This window comes from Balaenoptera musculus, chromosome X (genome assembly GCF_009873245.2).
Source record: "Balaenoptera musculus isolate JJ_BM4_2016_0621 chromosome X, mBalMus1.pri.v3, whole genome shotgun sequence".
In the NCBI taxonomy this organism is placed as follows: Eukaryota; Metazoa; Chordata; class Mammalia; order Artiodactyla; family Balaenopteridae; genus Balaenoptera; species Balaenoptera musculus.
Genome location: NC_045806.1, coordinates 42,258,788 through 42,284,685, shown reverse-complemented (window position 1 = coordinate 42,284,685; position 25,898 = coordinate 42,258,788). Strand labels below are relative to the sequence as shown.

Here is a 25,898-nt window from a genome sequence, read left to right as displayed (position 1 = left end):
ATATATAGAGAGATGAATAGATACAGAAATACTTATAGATATGTGTGTATACATGGGTTAGCATGCATACATCTATTTTCTAGCTCCTAGGATCATAAACATGGTCAAAAGACAACTGAAAAACTGGGACAATATATATGCAACATATATTGCAATATAGTGTTAATATCTCCAATATACAAAGAACTCTTGAAAATTAAGGGGGGAAAGGTCCAAAAAGCCACTAGAAAAAATAGGCAAAAGATGTGGGCGATTCACAGATTAAAAAAGGATATTAAAATGGCCTTAAATTATATGAAAAGAGTAATTTCACTCATAATTAGAGAAAAACAAATTAAAACTACACCAAGAGAATGGATAAACAAATTGTGGTATATCCACAGTATGGAATTCTACTTATCAATAAAAAGGAAAAAATACTGGTACACACAACTTGGATGAATCTCAGAAGCATTATGCTGAGTGAAAGATGCCAGACACAAAAGAGTACATATTGTCTAATTCCATTTGTATGAAACCCTACAAAAACACATATAATCTACAGTGACAGAAAGCCAATCAGTGGTTGCCTAAGATGGAGTGGAGGGTTGGGATGGGTCACTAAGGAACCTTTTGGGGGAATGGAAATTTTCCATATATTGATTGTGGTGGTGGTTACAACTTTGTATGTGTTTGTCAAAACTCATTGAATTGTACCCTCAAAATAGGTAGAGGGGTATACAGATAGAGAATATATCTCAATAAAGTTCATACGTTGAAAAAGGAAAAAAAAAAAAAAGAGCCCTGGCTGAAACCATTTTCCCACAGCAGGCAGATCATTTAGTCTGATGAAAATGAGAGGGGGAAAAAAACTACAATGAGATACCATTTCTTTGTTCTGAGATTGGAGAAAATTTTAAAATACAACAACACAGGCTATTGGCTAGTCTGTGGGGAAACAGGCACTCAAACACGTCGATAGTGGGAATGAACTTGGAACAGCCCTTTTGGGAGGGAATTTGGGAGTATCAACTAAATCCAGATATTCACTTTTTGATGCAGCAATCCCAGTTCTATGAATTTACCCTGACGATACACCTCAGATAATAAAAAAATACATATATGTACAAGGTTATTCTTTTTGGCATTGTTTATAATTGCAAAATATTGGAAACCACCTACATGGGCAAACATAGAAGAGTGGTTAAATTTTGATACATCTACAAAATGGGGTACTATGTACCTGAGACCGAGAGAGAGAGAAAGAAGATATTATCAAATGAAAAATGCAAAGTGTAAAAGAATAGTTATAGGATGCTACCCTTAATGTAGGATAAATAAGATAATATACATGTATGTGTCAGGGCAGAAAAATTTTTCCTTCTACCCTTCTAGGTTCTTTGCTGGTTTAATAATTAAATTGACATAAGACAGATTAACAGGAGAAAAACTAATTTCGTATGTACATGATACCCATAAAAATATGCGACCCAAAGGTAGTTAGGCAATTGAAGCTTATATGCCATCCTGAGCTAAGGAATGGAATAGGGGCTTCAAAGGGGTTTCAGATTGGAGGAGGGCAATTCACAGGATGATAAGAAGAGCAGATGTTTGGTAGTCAAATGTTTGCCCTGCCATGTGGGTAAGTCTTTCAGATAAAAAGTTATCTCTGATATAGCTCTCTTTCTGGGCCAGACCCCTATCTAAATTCTTCTAAGCAGTTAAAAGAGAGGTAAAAGTTTTTCTTGAGTGTGCTGGGTCTTGATTGTTTTCAGCTTAAAATAAGCCACACGCCAAAGTGGAACATTTTGTAGACATTTCTCCAAAGAAGACATACAGATGGCCAACAGGTACATGAAAAGATGCTCAATATAGCTAATTATTAGAGAAATGCAAATCAAAGTGGCACGTTTTGGGGTGGCATTTCTGCCCCCCTTCATATGTGTTCATTTGTGTGAAAAGAAACAGAAAAGATAAACCAGAATTAAATAGATTAGTTACCTCAACAAGGGGGTGGAGGGGAGGGCAAAATAGGAATTCAAACGAAAACAAAGGAACCTAACAATATTTCAAATGAATCGTGCAGCCTCATGGGGGGGGGCGGTGGGAAGAGGGAGAACTAACCCAAGTAATTTTTTAAAATTAATTAATTAATTAATTATATTTATTTTTGGCTGCGTTGGGTCTTCGTTGCTGCGCACGGGCTTTCTCTTGTTGCGGCGAGCAGGGCCTACTCTTCGTTGCGGTGCGCGGGCTTCTCATTGCAGTGGCTTCTCTTGTTGCGGAGCACGGGCTCTAGGCATGCGGGCTTCAGTAGCTGTGGCACTCAAGCTCAGTAGTTGTGGCTCTCGGGGTCTAGAGCTCAGGCTCAGTAGTTGTGGTGCACGGGCTTAGTTGCTCCATGGCATGTGGGATCTTCCCAGAGCAGGGGTCGAACCCATGTCCCCTGCATTGGCAGGCGGATTCTTAACCACTGCGACACCAGGGAAGTTCCCCAAGTAATTTCTGAACACAGTATTCTGACTACCATCAGATTAAAAACAAAAAGGAACTGCATCAAATATTGAAGCTACAATAGGCTTGTTAAACACAGTATTTTGACTACAGACTACCAGGAACCTGAAGACAAAAGAAGCTGTAAAAAAGTATTGACCTGTAGTTGGTAGATTTGTTTTTCACAGTCTTATGGGTTAGCAATTCTGGAGTTAATGTGTATTATATGATTACACAAATAAGTAAATTTATTGTGGATATTGGGAGCTAGGTTTCTTTCTTTTGGAGAAGGGATTTACAAACATGAAAAGTGAGGAAACTAGAATGAATCTTGTGTTGCTGTGTTGAAATGGAAGGTATTAGTAGTGTACTTATGTTTTTAAAGTATATATACCTAGAGCAAAATATATAAATATAGATGTGTGTTTACATGGATTAGACTATATACATGTATTTTCTAGCTCTGTACACTGAGAGGGCCTAGAAACAATTACACCCTAGTAGAAATGAATACTTTCTCAACTGGGGCTGAAAAGGAATAATGTTGAGTCTGGAGCATCTTGTAATGCCAGAAAGGAAGTGCGTTAAGAAAAATGATGGGGGCATGTCAAAGGGACACAAAAGTCAACTTGAAGGAGCTCCCACTTGCCAAATCTGGGACAATTTGAGCATCAAAGGAAATAATGATAGTGATTGATTGAAATTTATTGAATAAAATAAGAACACGAGTCTGTACAGATATAAACACATAAATGGGGAAGAAGAGAAAGCTCTTCCTTACAGTAGAAGAGTAACTAACAAGTATCAAAGGAATGTTGGTGTTAGAAAATAATCGATGGATGCTGAAGCCAATGGTTCAAAATTTTTATATTTAGAGACAGAGAGAATGATAAAGCAAAGGTGGCAAAATGTGAACAATTGATGAATCTGGCAAAAGGGTACAGGGAATTTCCTTGTACCGTTCTTGTTTTTCTGTACGTTGAAAATGGCATCAAAATTAATTTTCTCCCCCCTCCCCCCCAAAAAAATAAAGAAAATAGGGCGTATCCTAGTACAGATATGTTGCTGTTAAACATGCTTTCCAGTTTTTTTCTTTCCCACATAAAAACTACTGTTTGGGTGGCAAGGTTTGCAGAGGTGGCCAGTAAGCACAAGAGAGGCTTATAATGCATTTTAATACTTATTTGAATGTTCCCGGTGTTTTGTCATCCTATTTTTGTTTTTTAAATGCAGCTTTCCCGTTTGAGTCACTGCCATTGTTTCCTCACAGGTATTTTACATTTATTGGTGGCTAGGCCCTTTACCTAACAACAGCATCATGTTAAGAAAATCAGCGTCAAATCTTTAAAAACAAAACAAAACAAAAAAACGCCAACGGCTTCACCAGAGGCGGAATTCCCTTTTGGGGTCACCCGGAGGAGGGCGGGAACAAGACGTGCGCAAAGCTTCCGCTTTCTTTTCTACGGTAAAGCCAACCATTCTCCTTAAAGGAGTACCACGGAAGCGTGATTTTCGGTCGGCAAACGCATGCCTAGCGACGAGTCCACCCATGACACAGGGATGCCATAGTGTCGCATCACAATGAGTAGTCTATGAGAGCTCAAAAGCCAGAACAAATGACCTTGATTCTGGTAAAAATATTACATTGCGATTCACCTAACCTGTCAGTTTCCTTCTCCTCTCTCGTTTTCCAAAATGCTGAACTTCCGGGGTAGACTCCTCCCCTTCTATTCCTGCCCAGTGGTTTGGTCCGACCTTAATACTACTGACAGGAGGGACAAACTGCGTCTGCGCAGAAAGCTCTTGGGGGGGGTGGGGGGGAGGAACATGGCGCAAGCTCTGTCTGAGGAGGAGTTTCAGCGGATGCAGGTGCCGCTCGCCGGGGAAAAGACCACCGGGCTAGGCGACGGGGGCGCGGGGAAGAGAAAGATCGTGCCACCGGCTTTGAGCAGGGGTTGGTTGGGATGGACCTTGAGCCTAAGGGGTTGGTCTGGAGAAGGGAAACTGAGGCTCCGAGTGGTGAGACTACTGGATTCCGAGATACTGTAGGGTTCTGAGGGGATGGATTCTGTTAGCCTTGTGGGCGGAAGAGAGAGTCCTAGCGTGGGCGATACCTTACTCAGATCTGGAGGGGACGAGACCTTTGGGCCCGTGTGGGGGACACCTTGGGTGGGCGACGGTAATGCTGGGCTTTGAGAGGAGGAGATCCTGAGAGGGCGAAACCATTTTGCCTGGAGAGGAAGGAAGCGGGCCTTGGGCTGTTTGCTTCATGGTGGGGGGAGCCCTGGAGAGGGCAATACCATTACCGGTGGGAGGTGGATGTTTTTATGGGAGATACCACTATGTCAGGGGACTGGGGAAAGACCCCACATGTCATTGTTGCTGGGAGGTGGAGCTCCTGTACGAGGGGTGGTAGCGGATCCCAAGAGAGGGCAGTACCATTGGATGATTACGGGTGATCCCATTAGACGTGGGGTGAAGAAGGCCCTGAATGGGTAATACGATTAATCCTTGTTGGAGAGAGGACCTGAGGAGGTGAAAGAGTGATACCTTGGACCGCGTGGAGGGGAAATCACCGGTCTGTGGAGAGGCACCCTGACTGAGTACTGTGACCACTTGATTCTTTTTGGAGGCACTCTGAGATGGATGAAAGGCCAGAGTGAGCCCTTGTTGAGAGAATTCCTTACTGGGGAAGACCATTGGATTTTGTGTGGAGACTCTGAAAGGGGGAAACCCAGCGTAGGGTCCTGTGGGAGGACAGGAGGAACTCCGAGTGAGGGCAGGTAATCCATTCATCCTTGAATGAAGGAAACCAGTTGTTGCTATGTGAGGGACCCTGAGGGTGGAAGAGTGAGATAATTGGACCAAAAAAGGGGAAGGCCCCTGTAACTTGTGCAAAGTATTCCATGCGAGTAAGAGTAATCCAACTGGCCCACCCAAGGCCTTGTGGGGGAAAAACCCTGAAGGGCATAGCGTCATCCCATTGGATTATGACTGGGGAGATCTTGAGGGGTATAGGGGATCCTTGAATGAGGAAGATTGATTCTGTTGGTCATGAGTGAAGGGAAAACCATTGGGCTCTGATGGATAGGGACTCTAAGTGGGTGCCAGGGGTGTTCCAACTGGATCAGGACTGGGGGAGACAGATCACTGGGTCTGGGAGAGGACAGGGGCAGGAAAGATTCTATAGAGGCCAAGCCCTCTCACATTTAGCAGACCACCCAGGGATGGAGGCTGGTGCCATGGGAGAGAGGGAAAGGTCCTGGTTGGGTAAGGGATGGTGGTCTGGGAAGAATTGGCCTCAGCACCCTACAGGGCTGGTAGGTAGGGATATGCTGTTTGGAATGGCCCATACTTCACTTTCCCTCAATTCTTGAAAGGGGTCTGGACATATTTTGAGAGCTTTGGGGGTGGGGACCCTGGGCAGCCCCCTTTTACTCAGTGAAATTGGTCATAATACCAGGCCCTCTTCCCTTGGGAAAGAGGGAGGAAGGCAATCCCCTGCCCCCTACTCTGGCCAAGAGGATAGACAACACCTCTGACAGAAGACAGAACAGTGCTTAGCGTGTGACGAGCCCAGTCCAGATGAAGAGGCAGACTTTATCCTTTGGGCATGGAACACACATGAGCAAGAGACTGACTGGGTCAGCACTCTGTCATGGCCTGAGGGCATAGTTGGATTGGAAGGGGAGAGATGGAGGCAGCAGGGAGACAGGTGAGGCTGGCTATGTTTATATAAGTAGAACTAGAGAAGGTGGGACAGGCTGAGCGGCTGGACTCATTTGGGATGCAGCAGGCACGGGTCTTAGGAGTGACTAAAGAGGCGCATGGAGGGCAACAGGGTCTGTAGGGCTCAGAGGATTGGTTCTCTCATGAGGGTAGGGGGCACATTCCTGCCAAGTCATTTCCTTCCCTGCTTCCCCCTAAGGCTCAGCTCCTAGAACTCCGGACAAACAACTACCAGCTTTCAGATGAACTACGCAAGAATGGTGTTGGTGAGCCGAGAGGGTCTCATTAGATGGGGGTGGCTTTGGAGGACGGAGGCCAAGGGGAAAAAATCTCAGAGGCCTGGCAGGAGGACCTTTCAGCTCCTTACCACTGACTGAGGCTGAGACTCCCTGCTTTCCCCACACCAGAACTTACCAGTCTTCGACAGAAGGTCGCCTACCTGGATAAGGAGTTCAACAAAGCTCAGAAGGTACCTCCTTCCACCTACTCACCCACCCATGTGTTCCCTGTAGCCATCTGACTCATTCATCTGTCCAGTGAGCACCTACAGTGAACCAGACCTAATGTTACATGCTGTCACTAGTCATTCAAGAATTTCTCATGGAAGTCTCCTTTGTTTGGTAATTTTATCTAGGTCTGCTTAATTTATTAATTAATTTTCATTTACTCTTAATTCATTTTTAATTTCAATTACTCATTCTCATTCACTGATTTCTAACTAAATAATGAAATCTCTCAGTAAATCTGCCTTGAATCTGCCTCCTGTCCTCCACTCATACTCCTGCCTTGTGCTCCTACTCCCCACCCCTGTCCTGGTCCTGTTGCTAAAGTGAGACTAAACCTACGTCTCAAATCCTTTGAAGATGAGATGGCATATAACCTATCATGGCCCCTCAAGGCATTCAAGGCCCTCCTTTGTCTCTTTCTTCACTGCTCTGTCCTCATGCATAGTACAATGTTATACGCAGTATGTTCTCCATATATATTTGTTAGATGAAGGAATACAGAATGCAGAAAGTCTGGCAGTCAGAAAGCTAGGCTTCTCTTTGGTAGGGTGCTGATTTCCCAACCTGGCAATGCCCTCAGCTGCCCAGCAGGGGAACAGCAGTTTCCACGGTGCATGGGAGGGATCCACATAGATGTGTTTGGACAGATGGAACAGTGAAGCCATAATTTCTGAGCCTGGAGATCCAGCCTATGAAGGGTTAAATACTAAGACCCATGAAAAGCCTCAAGAGCTTAGAGGAGAGGATGTAAGCAGGGTGCTCCTCACTCACCCACTCACTCACTCCATCATTCCTGTGGGCTACAAATTGTTGTGGTTAAAGACACCCCCATCCCTCACCCCCTGTTATCATTGTCCCCCCTTGACACTTGCCACAGTATCTCCATACCCTAGTGAGGGAGTCCATCTCTGGTCACTTTATCTCTCTTCTCACCTCCCTCACCTTTAGGCACTGAGCAAGAGCAAGAAAGCTCAGGTAAGGGGACCCCTGGCGGGTAAATGTGTCTGGGAGACTGTCTTAGAGGGGATATTTCTGTATGCCTGGATCTCCTGGTACTGGCCTTTCTTTCTCTGTGTGTGTGCTTGCATCTGTGACTACCTCCCTGCCATGTGTTTTTGTGTCTATCTTTGTTCTCCTGTTTTGTCTCTCACTCTGCACCTCTCTCTGTATGTCTTTCCTTCTCCCTTTCTTTCTCTGTGTCCTCCTCTCTGAGTCTCTGTCTCTGTCTTTCTGTTCCTCTCGGATTCTTGTTTCTCTCCCCAACCTTCTCTTTTTCTTTCCCCCACCTGTTCCTATCTCTGCCATCGTTTCTCTCTTTTCTTCTTTCCCTTTCTTTCTCTCTCTTGACTCCTTGTTTCTCTCTTCCCTGTTTCTCTCTCCCCGTTCCTCTCTCTCCTGTTCCTTTTTCTCTTCCTGATTCATTTCTTTCCCTGACCTCCTCTCTCTGTTCTTCGTCTGTTGATCTCTCTGTTCCTATCTCTCTGTCGTCCTACCTTTTCTTTTTTTCTTTCTCCCCCATCCCATCCCTCTCTCCTTCCCTATCTAACCCCCTTTCCCCATCTTTCTCTGCTTCCTTTCTTCTCTATTTCTATATACCCCTCTCTTTCCTCCCACTGTCTCCCCTCATCCCTTTCTCCTTCCGCATCTTCCCTTCTCTCTACCCCATGTCTCTCTCTCCCTCCTTATCTCCTCTTTTATCCCTCCTATGTCTGTCTTACCCCCTGTATCTCCTGATTTCACCCATCTCATTCTCTGTACCCTATGTTCTCCCCCCAATGTCATTTTCTCCCTCTCTCTGTTTCTTTGCCCTACTGCCCCATCCTTTCTACCCCTGTTGGAGACCTGGCCCACATCTGCCACTGCAGGAAGTCGAGGGGCTGCTGAGTGAAAATGAGATGCTGCAGGCAAAGCTGCACAGCCAGGAGGAGGACTTCCGTTTGCAGAACAGCACGCTTATGGCCGAGTTCAGCAAGGTGCTGGTGCCCTGGATAGTTGAGGGGGGTCCAAGGGGTAGGGGCCACCTGGGCTGAAGCCGGAGGGCAGCTGAGGGTGGTTGGACAGAGGCTGGCCCTGGGTCACTGTCCATGGTGCTGAAACAGGGCCTCGATCTCTGTTGGGGGGCAGTGATTTGACAGATGGGACCACCCACTGTGCTGGGATTAGAAGGCTGCAAGCCATGAGGTCAGCTGGTTCCTGACCAAGTCACTCCTTTCCTTTGAGCTTCAAGTCTCCTTGTGTATATTTTGGGGCTGATGCTATGGAGCCCCAGGTTGTTGGGAGGTCTTAGGTAAAATTCTTATGCTTAGTATGGGATGGAAAGATGTTCGAGCCGCTTCCCTTTTCTAAGTTTTTCATGTGTTTTAAGGGAAAAAGTCTCACAGCAACAAAAAAGGTATTTCCAAGGCTCTACCTGAGAATGTAGGGCTCAAAACCTTAGAAAAGAAAACAAACCAAAAACACAACCTTTGTGTAGGTACAATACCAGAGGCAATTTAGTAAGTAGTAGTTAAGAGCCAGAGGCCTAGATTAAACTCTTGGCTCTGCCTTTTACTAACTGTAACCTCGAGCAAGTCACTTAAGCTTCCTGTTTCTTGGTTCCCAAATATTTAAAATGGAAAAGATGATAATGACAGTACCTGCCTGGCAGGGCTTTTGTGAGGATTGAATGGGTTAATGTCTATAAACCATTTAGAACAGAGCCTTGCACACAGTATCAGCTATGTAGGTGTTAGCTACTGATAGTATCCTTTTATTAATTCATTTTCCCTCTAAAATATTTCTTGACTATTTAAAAGTTTTATATCCATCCTATGACCTTGCCCTGCCTCAGCCCTTACCACCTCTATTCCCACAGTCTCCTCGCTGGTCTCCTCACTTCTAGCTTCTTTTACCAGACCAAGCCATAACGGTTGTCCTGACCCGCAGGTCTTACCACATTGCTTCTTTAGACAACACCTCCCAGTGGGTCCTCGTCCCCGAAATTTCAGAACCCCTGGTGCTCACATAACAGCTGACCTCATCACCTCACTTCTCACTGCTTCCTGCCTCTGGCCTCAGTGGTATCATGGTTCTTGCCGGGCGAGGCAGGGGCAGTTATTCCTCTATAAACCCAGCTTGTGTTTCTCAGCACCTGCCCTGGGCTAGGCACTGAGCCAGGTATAGAACCTCCTTTGCACTACCCCTCCTCCTCCTGGAAGCTAGAAATGCTCACAGGGAGACCTGAGTTCCAGGCCCGCCTCCACCACTTATTTGCCAAGATATTTCAGCTCAATTGTTCCTTCAACAAATAGTTATTGAGCCCCCACTCTGTGCTCTGTGTTCTGGAAATAGTCGTGAGCAGTACAAAATAGTCCTCCCTCTTGGGTAGCTTATGTTCTGGGGGTGGGATGGGGAAAAAGATGATAACATAGTAAACAAATAATAATAATAACACTGATAGCTGACAGTTACATAGTGTTTACTGTGTGCCAGGTCCTGTTTGATGTGCTTTACATTATTCACTCATTTAATTCTCACAGCAAACCGATGAGATATCATTACTATCCCTATTCAACAGATGGGGAAAACTGAGCCCCCTAGAGATGAAGTAATTTGTGCCAAGGTGAAATGGCAGAGTAGAAATTCACATCCAAGCAGTCTGGCTTCCGAATCTATGCTTGTGACCTATGTTACAAAATAAAATTTAATTGTGAATCACAATTCATGATCCAAACATTTTCAGAGATTTAAGAAACTAAGAGAACATATTAGGTAAATTTAATTGCGATTCATGCTAGGTAAGAAAGAAGCAAACAGAATGCTGTGCTAGAGAGTATTGGAATTTCTGTGTTGGGGGATACTACTTGAAAGGTAACATTTGAGCAGAGCGCTGAAGGATGCAAAAAAGTCAGTAATGTGAAGAACTGGATGAAAGGAATGGTGTTCTGGGTAGAAAATATCCCAGGCAATAAAATAAAAATTCTCTGTGGGCCTCAGTCTTCTCATCTGAAAATGGGGACAAAGGATCTTGTCAGGTCTGCTGTGTGAACTGTGTTTTCTCCAGGAGTTGAGCAGGGGGCTGGCTTAGTTTTATTTGTGTTGTACTCCTCTCCACGGGCTCTCCAAGGGCTAACGAGAGGGAGCCATGGGCAGTGCTAACCCTGGAAATGCTCTGAAAGCTGTCTGTGGTGCCTCGGCTCCCAGACGCAGACCCCTCCACAGAAGAAGGCTGGCAGTGGGACTATCCATGATGCTGACATCTTGGACCAGCAACTTCCAGAGGAGCCTGAGGTCTTGGATTGCGACTGTGAGGTTGAAAGCGGGCAAGCGGAAAATTGTTCTCAGTATTCTCCATTTTCCATGTCTCTGTCACTTAACAGGTGTTTGAGTTTGAGGTTGTTTAACATCTGTGCCTCAGTGTCCTTATCTGTGAAGTGGGGATAATGAGTAATGAGAGCCTCTACATCACAGGGGCGTTATGGGAATTAAATGAATTGTAAAGTACATGGGCCAAATGCTATGTATATTTCAGCAAATGTTGTTCTGATTCTTTGCTTTTCTGCTACCTCACTTGTCCCCTGCTCAGCTCTGTAGCCAGATGGAACAGCTGGAGCGGGAGAACCAGCAACTGAAGGATGGGGCTGCCAGGGCAGGGGCTGCCCAAGCCGGGAGCCTTGTGGATGGGGAGCTGCTGAGGCTGCAGGCAGAGAACACAGCCTTGCAGAAGAACGTGGCAGGTGCATGGAGACCCTCCTGGGGATGTGGGGACCTTGGGGATTGAGTAAGGTGTTGTCTTCCCTGGGGGAAGAAAAAGGCTTCAGAATCAGGCTTGGCCCTGCCATGAACCAGTGTATGATTTTGGACAAGCCATTTCACCTCTCTGAGCCAAAGCTTCATCATCTACGAAGTGCATGTAGTGATGTCCACCACCTGGAAAATTGTAGTAGAGATAAGAGGTGATATATTTCTGAGTTTAGTTCAGGACCTGGTACCTAGCAAATGTTACTGATAAGCAGATTGAACATCAGAAAGGAGGTGTTTGCTAAATGGAGGAAGTGAATGAAGGCGTGTTAGGAAGATTCTGAGCCCAAGTTGTCAGTGGGGTCTGGGATGAAAGGTGAAAGAAAGCTTGATAAAGTGTGGGAGTGAGTGTCCTGATGTGTGGACTTGTGGAGAGCAGCTGGGCTTGTGGGGTGGTGGGTGGTAGTTTGGTGATCAGGAAGGAGACTTCGTAGAATGTGGCTGGGGATTAGAGGTTATAGGAGGATTCAGTTGTGAATGGAGGATGGTGGGCATCACCTTGGAGGGCTGTGGGTGGGGCTTGGGGATAGGGGTGGGGCTTGGGAAATTATCTTGGGCTGATTTGATGGTAGACGGGATTTCCGTGGTTGGTGGGGCTTAAAAGATTTGTGAGAGGTGGGGGTGAACCTTTTTTTGTAGGCTTATGGCTACTGAGGCAGGGTTTCTGCTACCTAAGGGGTTGAAGGCCAGTTCTCCTTCTATTTGAGGTGTGTCAGGGGTCTTCTGAGACTACCTCATCCATCATATGTCTCTGTTCTACCCACCAGCCCTGCAGGAGCGCTACGGGAAAGAGGCTGGGAGGTCCCCAGCTGCCAGTGAGGATCAAGGGGATCCCCTGGGGGGCCCAGCTTCCCCTGTCCTGGCCCCCATGCCATTGGCAGAAGTGGAGCTGAAATGGGAGATGGAGAAGGAGGAAAAGAGACTGCTCTGGAAGCAACTGCAAGGCTTGGAGGTGAATCTGGGTCTGTTGGGGCTGGGGTGCCAGGAGGCAGGCAGATGCCCTAGCTCTGCCTGTGGTCCCATGGAGATAGATATCTGTGACATCACCATCTTGTGGGCTGATGGATTAGGAAGGCAGGAGGGCAGGGAAAGGCACAGGCCTTACCTCCCCCCTTGCTGATAACAACTCCCTCCCTCATCCTTCCCAGCAGACCTTGAAGCAGGCTGAAACATCCAGGCTGCAGGAAGAACTTGCTAAGGTGGGGCTGCCGAGCTTTCCCTGGACTTTGCCCCACCCACTCCCCACCTGCCATGCTTCCCCTGGTAGGGTAGAGGGGCAGAGTATCTCCTCAAAGCCTCAGTTTTGTCATCTGTGAAATGGAGAGACTCACATTTATGTCTCAGATTTGCTTTCAATATGAAATGGGCTAATATGGTCCTTCTATGTCTTGTGCATGGCAGGCCCCATCCCATCCTTTTGGGTCCTCCGATCTCTGCTTTTTCATTCATCTATCCATCCATCCATCCGTCCATCCATCCAAGTGTTTATAGACAGCTGGCTCTTACCTTAGGAACTTGAGACCCAGTGGTGAGGCAGCCAATCATGATCCTGTTTTCCAGGCCTCCCAGCCTAGCTATTCTGTGACATGGCCATCGGTCGATAGGTCGGAGGCATAAATGTTGGGCTTTGGAGCCTGAGGAGCTGGGTAGAGGTCATGTTTTTGCTGCCGACCAGCTGCGCAACCAAATTATTTAACCCTTCTGAGACTCAGTTTCCCATTTGTAAAGCCAGTGGTGCTCACTTCTCAGGACTGTTTTGAGGATTCCACGAGGTAACAAAAGTAAATTCCAGTTTCTATAAAGGACTTAGTAGGAAGTGTCTGTAAACATGAAGTTAATTTTTGTCTTTATTAATATTATTCTCATTCTTATCACTTGTCTGTACCCTCCTCCCCCACCCCAGCTTGCCGAGAAACTGAAAAAGAAACAAGAAAGGTAAATTTCTTTCTTCCAGAGCTGGGGGGAAGGGGTTTGGGGGGACTAGGGAGGGGATTGACTTGTGGAACGGACCCATATATGTCTGTCTTTCTGTGCCCAGTTTTTGCCGTCTGCAGACAGAAAAGGAGACGCTATTCAATGACAGCCGGTAACTACCAGGGTTGGGGATATTGGTGGACAATGGGGCAGTGCCCAGCAGGATTAACCGAAGATCACAGGGGCAGAGCTGGGAGACTGAGCCTCAGTCTGTGGTCAATGTGCCCCTCCCTCCCACCAATCACCCCCAGGAACAAGATTGAGGAGTTACAACAGCGAAAGGAAGCTGATCTCAAAGCCCAGTTGGCTCGAACTCAGAAGCTGCAGCAGGAACTCGAGGCTGCCAATCAGGTGAGGGGTTGGGTTCTGAGATCACTGGGATAGGGACAGGGCTGGGAGTCCGGGGAGCTGTAAGATCTACGGAGGCTAGTTGGGGAGTCTGATATTTCCTGTGTTGGAAATATAGGGACTGGATGGGTCCTGGGCCCCCTAGGAGCTAGGAAAATGGGAATTAGGGAACCCCGAGAGCCCTAGGAGTTGGGCTAGGAATCTGCATGAATCAAAGATCTCAGCGGGGCTGAGGACTAGGGGCGTATGTGCCACACGTTTGGATGAATCTGAAACTCCAGGGGATTAGAGACAGGAATCTGGAGAAATCTGTGGTCACTGGTTTGGGACCAGGAGTTTGGAGTGAGTCTGAACTCCCTGGAGGTTGGGTAACTTTGAGACCTATGGGGGCTGGGTGGATATAAGACTTTCAAGGGTAAGACATTTGGGCCTGGAAGCTGAGTGCATTTGAGACCCTCAGAGCTTGGGGGCTGGTTTGGGTCTTAAGACACCTAGGAAGTTGGATCATGTGAGTTGGTGGTCCCTGGGGGCTGTGAATAAAAAACTGGTGAGTCTGAGACATCCAGCGACTGGAGCAAAAGTCTAGGTAGGTCTGAGGCTCCTAAGGGTTGGCGGCTGGGTGACTTTAAAGCCTCCAGCCTTCCCCTTAGAGTGAGTGAGTCTCAGGTCCCTTGGATTGGGGGATATGATGGCTTGTGGGTCTAACTAAAGCCCCTAGGAGCTGGGGACAGAAGTCTGGGTAAAGCTGGGTGTGAAGATCCCCAGAGACTGGGGACAGGAGCGGCAGGTGAGGTATCAGTCTGAGACCTCACCAGGAGCTGGAAACTACACAATTGTATCAGTTTGAAACCTATAGGATCTGGGGTGGTGAGTTTGGGTGGGTCTGAGACTCTTGGGAACTAGAGACATGGGGGTTGCCTGTGTCTAAAACCCCTGGGGGTTGGGGTCAGGAATCTGGGTGAAGCTGTAGTCCCTGGGGGTTGAGTGTGTCTGAGAATCCTGGGGCCTCTGAGCTGGAATCTGGGTGAGTGTGAGACCATCTTATGGATGGGGGCTGAGTGAATTTGAAATCCCCAGGAACCTAGGTGGTTTCTGAGGTGCTTAGAACTGGGATACAGGGGTGTGTGAGGCCCCTGGGGATAATGACCAAGAGTCTGGGTGAGCCTGAGATCTCTGATGGCTGGGTAGTCCAAGACCCTCAAGTACTGGCAGCATGCTGCCAGGTGGTCAAAGAGGGAGTCTGTGTGGTCATATGTACCCCAGGGGAGGCTGAGGTCTGGAATGGGCTCCCCTGACGTGGTCCCCACAGAGCTTGGCAGAGCTGAGAGATCAGCGGCAGGGGGAGCTCCTGGAGCATGCAGCAGCTCTGCGAGCCCTACAAGATCAGGTACATTGTACTGAGCGGGCTCAGGGAGGTGGGGGTGAGGGTGGGGGTAGCCTCAGTGGGTATTATACAGGCAGGCAAGACCCCAGGGTCCTGCTTCCCCTGGTCGTCGTTCTCGTGGGTGTGTGTATGTGTGTCCTTTCTTTCTTGGCTGCGGGTAGGTCCTGTCCTCCTGTTCTGGACCCACTCTCACTCGTTGTGGGGGTGGGGCCAGGTGTCCATCCAGAGTGCAGATGCGCAGGAACAAGTGGAAGGACTTTTGGCTGAGAACAATGCCTTGAGGACTAGCCTGGCTGCCCTGGAGCAGGTACAGGACACGTGGGAGCCTGCGCCGATCCCTCCCCAGCTCCCCATCTCCCTCTGCTTTTGATCCACATTGGGGCAGCGTTGTCTGGACTTCATGCTGTTCTCCTGCCTCTGTTTCCGTTTCATTCTCAGCTTCTCCTTTCTGTTGGCTTCCACCCCTCTTCTCTCTGGTCATCCATCCCTGCTTTTTTTGCATTCTAGTTTCTCTCCAGTAAAGTGCAAGAAGTGTACTAATCTTAAGTGTACACTCAGTGAATTATCCCTGTCTGTATGTTTATCTGTCTCCATGTAGCCACCACCCAGATGAAGATATAGAGCATTTTCAGCACCCCAGAAGGTCCCTTTTACCCCTTCTCAATCAATACTTCCCCAGAAGTAACCACTCCTCTGACCTTTAGCAACATAGATTAGTTTTGCTTGCTCTTCAACTTCATGTAAATGGAATCAGACACCCAATCTATGTCTGGCTTCTTTCCTGAAGCGTTATATCTGTGAGGTTTATCCATATGTAGCACTGATCTATTCTACTTTCTCTGTGTACTATTTCATTGTATGAATATACCACACTTACCAATCCCCTGTTGATCTCTTTCTCTCACTGCTTTTCTCTTTGAAATATTCTCTCTCTACTCCTGGCTCTCCTTTCACTTCTCTCCCTGTCTCCCTGGAACACCCCGTGACTGGCCCCTGGGGCCCCTTTCACTCCACTTTCCATCACCACCACTCTCTCCAGATCCAAACAGCAAAGACCCAAGAACTGAATATGCTCCGGGAACAGACTGCTGGGCTGACAGCTGAGTTGCAGCAGCGGCAGACTGACTATGAGGACCTCATGGGACAGAAAGATGACCTCAACTCCCAGCTCCAGGTGACACCTCTGGCTTTGACCTGTCTCCTCCTAGTTCCCTAGTCCTGGCTCAGTGGAGTTTCCCATGAGGTGCTGTGGGAAGACCATGGAGTCAGGTGGGCCTGGGTTCCAGTCTGACTCCCGAACTTATTAGCACCTGTGTGTCCTAGACCAAGTCATTTCACTTGAGACTGAGCCTCTTCAGTTAGTTAGGATAGCCATTCTGCTTCCACAGTAAAAGCCGGAATAATAGCGGGAGAATGAATGCTGGGGAGCAGCTAGCAGCCTCTGCCATGTTTCTCATCTAGAAACAGGACATCACCCACTTTACCAGGGTTAAGGGGGATGTTCCACCAGAAATGTCCTGGGTGAGCAGCACCTCCTGGGGGCTCTTTATCAAACTCACCCTTTTTGTCCCCACATTAGGAGTCATTGCGAGCCAATAGTCGGCTGCTGGAACAACTTCAGGAACTCGGGCAGGAGAAGGAGCAATTGACCCAGGAACTACAGGAGGCTCGTAAGGTGGGCAGCACCACAGGGGGAGGCCCAGTCTGCAGGGGGACAGGTGATGTGGGCAAGCCCACGGGAATGGGAGGGGACAGAAAGTGACCAGTTCCATGAGGATGGGTGAGTGACTTAGCCCTTCAATCGGGATGGGGAGGAGGTGGACTTTGGCTTGTTCCTTGGGCCTTGTTTGGTGTTGGGGGAGGAGGTTGACTGACATCCTCCTGCCCTCCTCTCCTGGGTGCCAGAGTGCTGAGAAGCGGAAGGCCATGCTGGATGAGCTAGCCATGGAGACGCTGCAGGAGAAGTCCCAGCACAAGGAGGAGCTGGGAGCAGTCCGACTACGGCACGAGAAGGAGGTGCTGGGGGTGCGCGCCCGCTATGAGCGTGAGCTCCGTGAGCTACATGAAGACAAGAAGCGGCAGGAGGAGGAGCTGCGTGGGCAGATCCGCGAGGAGAAGGTGGGTGGGAAGATGATGACGCCTTTCTGCCTCTAAAACCTGGGGAGCGTAGCATTGCTGATGGGCCAGGGGATGGCGTGGGTGAGGCGCCCGCTCCTCCACCTGGCCCTTGCTGGTCTGCCCTCTTGCAGGCCCGAACGCGGGAGCTGGAGACTCTCCAGCAGACGGTGGAAGAACTTCAAGCTCAGGTACACTCCATGGATGGGGCCAAGGGCTGGTTTGAACGGCGCTTGAAGGAGGCTGAGGTGAGTTGGTGCAGAGGCTGGCTGGGGGGTACGCATGTCAAAGCAGGGGACTGGAAGTGGTCAGGCCCTGGAACTTTCTGAGGCTCTGGACTTGGGCATCCCCACAGCGCCCCCTGGCTCAACAGCAGCCCTCTGGAGGGGATCAGGCCATGGCCATCAATCAGTAGGGCAGAATATCAGATGTGCAAATTTGAAAAGGCACTTCTTCCTTCTGAAATTGTACTTCTGTCGGAAAATTATTATAATATAATAATTCTAATTTTGATGCAACCAGAACTTTTACTACCATTTTCTGGAAAACTCATGGTAATACACAAGAGGCAGTGTCACGTAGCAGTGAAGAGCACACATGCTGGAGCCAGTTGTTTGCCTGGGTTTGAATCCTGTCTGGGCTGCTTTCTAGCCCAGACAGGACAAGTAAATAACTTGCCTTGGGCAAGTTACTTACTTCTCTGTGGCCCGTTTTTGACATCCGTAAAAAAAGGGATAACAATAATACCGGCTGTCTAGGTGTTATGGGAGGGTTATATAAAGTGAGTTAATATATATAAAATCCCTACAACATTCCTGGTGTGCAGTAAGTGCTACGTTATGTTTTATTAAATAAAGTAAGATGTAAATGCAGATGTGGGTCTTCGATGTGAATGGCGCAGCCCTCGACGTGACACTCTGTTTCTTCTCTGCATACGCAGGGGCCCTGCTGCAATCCCTCACACCACTCACTGGGTGTGATGTCCTCTGGGGGGTGTGACGTCCTCTGGGGGGCCGTGGCCAGACCTGGGACTTGTCTTGTAGGAATCTCTGCAGCAGCAGCAGCAGGAACAAGAGGAAGCCCTCAAGCAGTGTCGGGAGCAGCACGCGGGCGAGCTGAAGGTGCCCATTGCATGATGGCATTCCTCTCTGGTGGGAGGACTGAGGTTTCCCAAGCTGCGGCCTGAGCTGCCCTCTGCTTTGCAGAGCAAGGAAGAGGAGCTGCAGGGTGTGCGGGATCAGCTCCAACAGGCCCAGGAGGAGCGGGACTGCCACCTGAAGACCATCAGCAGCCTGAAGCAGGTCACCCACTGGTCCCGCCTGGTCCCTCGACACACCCCGGGCCTCAGCATGCGGTAATGGGGCAGGGAGGGAGCACACTGCATGCAGCCAGCCATTCTGGCACCCACCAGCTGTGCTTTCTCTATCCCACAGGAGGTGAAGGACACGGTGGATGGGCAGCGAATCCTGGAGAAGAAGGGCAGTGCTGCGGTACGAGGGGGAAAGGTGTCCAAGCAAGGCCCACTCCTGCCCTGCAGCCACCCCCACCTATGGACCCACCGGGCCTCAGCCCCTGTCTTTCCCCCGTTCTCCACAGCTCAAGGACCTCAAACGGCAGCTGCACCTGGAGCGGAAACGGGCGGATAAACTTCAGGAGCGGTTGCAGGACATCCTCACCAATAGCAAGAGCCGCTCAGGTGAGGGGCCCAGACGGCAGGGGAGGCTGAGGTGTGGGGAGGCAGAGCTTGGGTCTGAAGGCTGGGGCTGCTTCCTGTACTTCACTCTGCAGGGCTCTCCTGTGTCTTCACTTTGTCTTTTACCCTTTCTCTGCGTCTGTCCCACCTCTGTTTCTTTCTTTCTTTCTCTTTTTTAATATATTTATTTATTTATTTATTTTTGGCTGCATTGGGTCTTCGTTGCTGCGCGTGGGCTTTCTCTAGTTGTGGCGAGCAGCGGATACTCTTTGTTGTGGTCCATGGGCTTCTCATTGCAGTGGCTTCTCTTGTTGCGGAGCATGGGCTCTAGGCACGTGGGCTTCAGTAGTTGTGGCACGTGGGCTCAGTAGTTGTGGCACACGGGCTTAGTTGCTCTGCGGCATGTGGAATCTTCCCGGACCAGGGCTTGAACCCGTGTCCCCTGCGTTGGCAGGCGGATTCTTTTTTTTTTTTTTTTACTTTTGGGTTTATTTATTTATTTATTTATTTATTTATTTATTTATTTATGGCTGTGTTGGGTCTTCGTTTCTGTGCGAGGGCTTTCTCTAGTTGCGGCAAGTGGGGGCCACTCTTCATCGCGGTATGCGGGCCTCTCATTATCGCGGCCTCTCGCTGCGGAGCACGGGCTCCAGACGCACAGGCTCAGTAATTGTGGCTCACGGACCTAGTTGCTCCACGGCATGTGGGATCCTCCCAGACCAGGGCTCGAACCCGTGTCCCCTGCATTGGCAGGCAGATTCTCAAGCACTGCGCCACCAGGGAAGCCCAGCAGGCAGATTCTTAACCACTGCGCCACCAGGGAAGTCCCTCCTTCTTCTGTCTCTCTCTGCATTATCTCTCTGTGTGTCTCTCTCTCCTTTTTGCTGTGTCTCTTCTCTGTTTCTGCCTCCTCATGTCATCTCTGTATCTGCCTTTCTCGCCTGGCTTTCTCTTTCTAGTTCTCTCCTTTTCTCCTCCTGCCTTTTTCTTCTCTATGTTCCTTTATCTCTGTCTCTCTTCTCTCTCTCTCTCTCGTCTGTGTCTCTGTTTGTCTCCCCACTATCCCTCATACACTCCCACACCTCACCCAGAGTCTCTGTCTCTTGTATCCATCCTCTCATTCTATAAATATGGACTGAGCCTTCACGCTCACATCCAGGGTCCCTGGTAGGAGGTCCCCCCCTCCAAGTCTCAGTCCCTTAGGAGCTCCCTGTTGAGCTAGGGAGACAGACTTACAATCAGGCAACAACACTACCGTGTGATCATTATGCAGCTAAAATCCATGTTATTTTTGCCACTTAAGGCAGAAGACACAACAGAAAAATTTGAGTTGCCTTGGACTTTTTTTAGAAAGAAATGGCCTATAAATATGTTTAAATAAATAAGATGCAGTGATGGCTCTGGTGGATCTCCCATATCACAAGCGAGAGAAAACGTGCTCCCTGTCCCTCCACAGCCGTCCTGCTCTTGCTGGAGATCCTTGGCTTGTGGTGTCAGCCCCCATCCCTGACACCCAGAAGCAGCTGCAAGAACAGAGACACAAGCTTAGTGGCTGTGTTTCAAGTGACATGGCAAAAACAGGTGTATCTCTCACCAAATCAATGTCTCGCTGAGGCACTCAGTCTCCTGAAGTTACCTCTCTTTATAAGGGAGGACTTTTATTTCTGTTCTGTTACAGATCGGTGTACAGATCAACAAACAGATTCAAATTGTGTGCCGTACATTCTATCCGTCCATTAGGTGAAATTCAGATTTAGGTGCATGGCTACGAGTCTGCCGCCATCTTTTCTCTCTGCCTCTGCTCTGACTAGTGTCCTTAGCCAGGGTCTCTGTTTGCCTCTATCATCAGCTCTGGCTTGCTGTCTCTCTGGGGTCTTCTCTCTGCACATAGGGGTGCCCCTCTGCCCTCTCCAGCTGTCTTTACCCTGAGTCTGAGTGCATTCGCCACTTTATGCCCACGTGTGTCCACATCATCATCTTTCTCCCCATCTTCACCTTTGTTTCACTTCTGGTGTGTGTTTGCCTAGAGAGGCAGCTCCTTTTTCTATTTCTGCCTTTCCCTACCCTACTGTCTGCTTCCACTGTTACCCATGCCTGAGTGTCTCTTTGCCTCTCTCCATCTCTGTCAAATCTATTTCTGCCTCTTCTTGCCAGTCGGTGCCCTGGGACCCTGGGGGATTGGGGCTCAGATTTCTCTTCCCTCTCTGCCCAGGGCTCGAGGAGCTGGTTCTATCAGAGATGAATTCACCAAGCCGGACCCAGACTGGGGACAGCAGTAGCATCTCCTCCTTCAGCTACCGCGAGATCTTGCGGGAGAAGGAGAGCTCGACCGTTCCAGCCAGGGTAAGGGGCAGGGAAGAGCCCACAGCCCCAGCTTCTACCCAAATTCTGCGCCCTCCTTTTTCCCTCCCCTGCAGCCATCTCCTACTCTGGGCCCAGCACACACATTTTCTTGTCAACTTTTCCTCAAGCTCACCAACTTGGATTCAGATTGCTAAATGGGGGATGGACAAATTATTCTCTCTGACCCTCTGTTTCATCATCTGTGGGCTAATTCCACCTTTCCTGGTGCTATAAAATATGTGGCTCATAGTAGGTGCATTATCCATGTGGGAGATCCTTTTTTCCAACTCATAATTATCACTTATTATTATTGTTGTCTGTGTCAGCTTCCGTGCCAGACACTTTTATTTGGAAATAACCTTCTTATCATTCTGTAAGTAGTATGTATACATTGTAGAAAAGTTTAAAAAACACAAGCAAAGATTTTTTTTAAAAATCCAAAGCAATCACATCTTCACCATCCAGAGATCACCACTATAAATCCTTAGTTCATACCCTTCTAGACCTCTCTCTCTCTTTTTTTTAAACCTAAATAAGATTATAAGTAACCTATTGATCTCTACCCTCCCAATTTGGTAAATTTTCATCTTTTTGAATACTTTGACCTTAGTCAGATTTCTCTAGTTGGTCCCAAAATGTGCTTTATTGCTGGTTTTATGAAAACCAGCATTCAATTTCAGAGCACATTTGCTGCATCTGGTTGCTTTATGTCCCTTAAGTCTCTTGAATATAGTGTGATCCCTTTTTTTCATGACATCAACCTGTAGAAGAGACCAGCCCAGTTGACCTGAAGAAAGTGTCCCACCTTTGGGATTTTCCTGCTGGCTTCCTAGTGGTATCATTCAGCTCATTTCTCTCTCCCCTAGTTTTCCTGTCAACTGGAAGTGAGAGCTCATTTGTTATAGGCTCTCCCTTCATGGTCTCAATAAGGCTATGGTGTGGTGGTTCCTGTCTCCCCCTTTAAAAGGCAAAGGGGGATCCAGAGTCTCTGAGGGTGCCGAGACTTGTCTGCAGTTTGTCTGCAGCCCCAGTTGCAAAGCCCACCCCGGCTTGGTTCTCCTTCTCAGCCCCTGATCCTATCTGGGGTGTTGGCACTGAGCCTGGGCTGGCCTCTCTCCCTTCTTCCCCGCAGTCCTTATCCAGCAGCCCTCAGGCCCAGCCCCCGCGGCCAGCAGAGCTGTCAGATGAGGAAGTGGCTGAGCTCTTTCAGCGCCTGGCAGAGACGCAGCAGGAGAAATGGATGCTGGAGGAGAAGGTGCTGTCTGCCTGCTCGTCCCCTCTTGGCCTGCCCTTGGAGAGGAGGCCGGGGTGGCAGGAGTGGGGGGTGGGGGTGGGGCGATATCTGGCCAGGCCCCTCCTCATGGGTGAACATGCGCAGTTGAGGGCCTGAGGTGGGCTGGGCCACCCTGCAGGTGAAGCACCTGGAGGTGAGCAGCGCGTCCATGGCAGAGGATCTCTGCCGGAAGAGCGCCATCATCGAGACCTATGTCATGGACAGCCGGATTGGTCAGTGCCCCCTCCCCAGCCCTCACCCCTCATCCAGCCCCTCACCTACCCCCTTCTTCCCCACTGTCCAGAGCTGCGGCTTCTCTCCTCTCCTTACGGAACTCACCAAATTTACTGCCGAGACCACAGGTGCCAGAGGGAAGAGCCAGGCAGGCCAGGATCTGTGTGTCTTCCTCTGTATTCCATCTCTTGTCTCGGCTCCTCCCTCCTGTCTGAGTCTCTGTCGTCTCTCCACTCTCCTTTCTCTAGTGTCTCTCTGTCATTCCCATTGTCCTTTCTCCTCCCTGTGTCTCTTCCTCTGCTTTCTCTCCCTTCTCTTCTTTCTGCCCCATCCCCCCTTCATCTTGTCTCACTGTTCCTACTGCCTGTCTAAATGGTTCCACCTCTGGAAATTTTCATTCTCTGGATGCATATCCCTTTTAGGGTCCTTCTCTCCGCTCTTCCTCCCCTCGCCTCCTTTCTCCTCTTCCTTCCTCCATCCCCCATTTTTATTTCTTTTGTTCCCTTCTTTCAAATCTTCTCCTCTCCCTGTTTTTTCCTTATTAATCAGAATAATACCAGTTGACGCATGCTGAGAGCTGACTGTGTGCTCTGTGCTTTGCATACAGTCATATGTGTTTTTCCAGCTCCATGAGTTAGTTCCTAACCCCATTTCTCAGGGCCGCACAGCTAGTAAGTGAAGCCAGGTCTCACATGGCAAAGCCTCTGCTCCCTCCATTAGATGGCTTCTCCCCCCATTTTTCTCCCCCACTCTCTGTTTCCCTCTTTCCTGCTCTGTCTCTGTCTCTCCTTCGGCTCGACCAAGGGGGTGATTCTCAGCCTGGGCCCTTGCAGATGTGTCTGTGGCAGCAGGCCACACAGACCGTAGCGGGCTGGGCAGCGTCCTGAGAGACCTAGTGAAGCCAGGCGACGAGAACCTTCGGGAGATGAACAAGAAGTTACAGAACATGCTGGAGGAACAGCTCACCAAGAATATGCACTTGCACAAGGCAAGTGTGGCCTACCAGCCTACCCCTTTGTCTCTCCAGCCACATAGCCCCTGGGTCATCTGTCAGTCCCCTCTCCACACACCCCATTCACCAAGCACTCCTTCCCCCTCATCTGCCCATCCTCCAGTCAACCTACTCATTATCAGTTTAGTCTTTCACTCTTCCCTCTGTCCTTGCACCCACCCACTCATCCATTCATACACACATTCAGCCACTCTCCCATCAACCCACCTACTATTTGCCCATCTGCCCTGCTACCCGTCTAATCATCTGCCCATGCCTTTGCGCCCATCTCCTTTTTTTTTTTTTTTTAATATTTGGCTGCACCAGGTCTTTGCGGCACGTGGGATCTTTAGTTGCAGCATGCAGGATCTAGTTCCCTGACCAGGGATCGAACCCGGGCCCCATGCATTGGGAGCGTGGAGTCTTAACCACTGGACCACCAGGGAAGTCCCCTGCACCCATTTCCTGATGTATCACTCTCTCTTACCTACTCATCAGTCACCCCTTGTCTTACCTTTAACCCACCCGCCCAGCGACCTGCTTGCCTACCTGTTGTCCTCCATCTGTCCTCTGAACAGTTCATTATTCCACCGATTTGCCTACCATGGATCTCCCATGCATCCACCCACGTGTCCACTCACCTATCCTGCCACCCAAGTATTTCCCCATCTCTGGGGGAAGTCAGAAAGGATGCAAGTCCGGCCCCTGCCTCTGAGAAGCAAGCTCACCATCTAGAGACAAGAAGGTGGCAGGAGTAGGGGTCATGTCCTCCAGCCTAACCACACAGGGCAGATGATCCACTCCCATGTCCATATCCCTAGCTCCAGGCACTCCTCACCCCCTCACACACACCACACGCACCTTTTCCGAGCCCAGCCCACTGCTGGGAGCTCTGGGAGCTGCTCCAGATACCTTCCTGTCTCAGGCTAGACATAGCTGGGCATTGATGGGATGAGAAGGATGACACCCAGGCTTGCTGAGGGTGCCATCGCCTGCCACCTTCTCTGACTCCTGATGGCTCATTTGTTTCTTAGGACATGGAAGTTCTGTCCCAGGAGATTGTGCGGCTCAGCAAGGAGTGCGTGGGGTCCCCCGACCCAGACCTAGAACCGGGAGAAGCCAGCTAAAGACCTGCAGGCTGCACCCACTCCCTCCCTTCCCCACCCCCCATCCCCTTGGGCTGTGGTGGGAAAATGGGGGCCAGCGCCAAAATCAGATAGGTTGGGAGACTGGACATTAAAGGGGTTGGAGGCCTGATGGTTGGTGTTAGTGACCCTGTCTTAGGGCCGAGGCCCCTGGGGAGTGGGGAATCCTGAGGGGAGGGGCAGGGATTCTCCTCCTTCTTGGCCCTGGCTCCCAGGGGCCTTTGCCTTCATCTCTGCATGAGCTCTCCCTCCCAGAGACCAACTCTTTTTTAATTTTATTTTATTTTTTAATTTATGTCTGGAAGCCTGGCTACTCTGCATTTGGGATTGGGGATGCTGGGTGGGGCACGGTCCATGTTCAGCATTCTAGCAACATGTGTGTGTGTGTGTAAAAGCTGTGCAGCCAAAATACCATCTGGCCAGACTGGCCCACCCACTGACTGTCTGCTCTGATTCTTTCCAACCATGAGGGGTGTGCTGGGGGTGGGGAGGTTATACCATTGGAACGGGGAGGGTGGTCTCTGGCTGCAACTTTACTCTCGTCCCCCACCCTCACCCAGCCTGTCTCCAGTTACTGTTGACCAGCCTCTCAAACTGAATGGAGCAGAAATATCTGCAGATATGTATGTGGGTGGATGTGTATGGGGTGTGGGTATGGATGAGTAGATAGATGGGAGGATGGATAAGTGGTTGGATGGACTGATGGATAAATAAGTAGAAGGTTGCATGGATTGATGATGGATAGGTTGGGAAATAAATGGATGGATAGGTGATTGGATGAATAAATGGACAAATGGATTGCTAGGTGGATAGGTAGAGGATGGATAGGTGGGGGTATAAATGGACAGATGGATGGCTAGGGGAATGTGTGGATGGATGAGTGGGCAGATAGATGGATGAGCTAATGGGAAG

At 49.1% G+C, this 25,898-nt stretch overlaps 1 protein-coding gene across 10 annotated transcripts; it reads left to right on the top strand.

Annotated features, from left to right (window-relative positions):
• Window positions 1-4,264: 4,264 nt before the first annotated feature.
• Window positions 4,265-25,423, top strand: GRIPAP1 (GRIP1 associated protein 1). 10 transcript variants are annotated; one of them, XM_036840180.1, is made up of 27 exons: window positions 4,291-4,341; window positions 6,401-6,467; window positions 6,609-6,670; window positions 7,656-7,682; window positions 8,573-8,680; window positions 10,890-10,976; window positions 11,272-11,422; window positions 12,254-12,438; window positions 12,635-12,685; window positions 13,390-13,421; window positions 13,525-13,572; window positions 13,712-13,811; window positions 15,118-15,195; window positions 15,407-15,499; window positions 16,232-16,366; window positions 16,772-16,867; window positions 17,098-17,310; window positions 17,442-17,555; window positions 18,351-18,428; window positions 18,513-18,608; window positions 18,741-18,797; window positions 18,904-19,003; window positions 21,213-21,343; window positions 22,476-22,598; window positions 22,756-22,849; window positions 23,684-23,838; window positions 24,876-25,423. In XM_036840180.1, the coding sequence occupies exons 1-27, from the start codon at window positions 4,300-4,302 to the stop codon at window positions 24,966-24,968; spliced, it is 2,616 nt and encodes an 871-aa protein (XP_036696075.1). In that variant the 5' UTR covers window positions 4,291-4,299; the 3' UTR covers window positions 24,969-25,423. The 10 variants fall into 10 exon arrangements, with proteins under 10 accessions (XP_036696081.1, XP_036696075.1, XP_036696080.1 ...); XM_036840186.1 differs by lacking the exon at window positions 10,890-10,976 and having other exon boundaries at window positions 4,265-4,341; window positions 12,638-12,685; XM_036840185.1 differs by lacking the exon at window positions 10,890-10,976.
• The last annotated feature ends 475 nt before the right edge of the window (window positions 25,424-25,898 follow it).

Bases quoted from the DNA above. Each gene is read 5' to 3' on its own strand.
- GRIPAP1 (XM_036840179.1), top strand. From the start codon at position 8,372: ATGTCTCTCTCTCCCTCCTTATCTCCTCTTTTATCCCTCCTATGTCTG. The intron at 12,439-12,634 runs GTGAATCTGGGT...CATCCTTCCCAG, and splicing joins AGCAACTGCAAGGCTTGGAG to CAGACCTTGAAGCAGGCTGA. The intron at 15,500-16,231 runs GTACAGGACACG...CACTCTCTCCAG, and splicing joins GCCTGGCTGCCCTGGAGCAG to ATCCAAACAGCAAAGACCCA.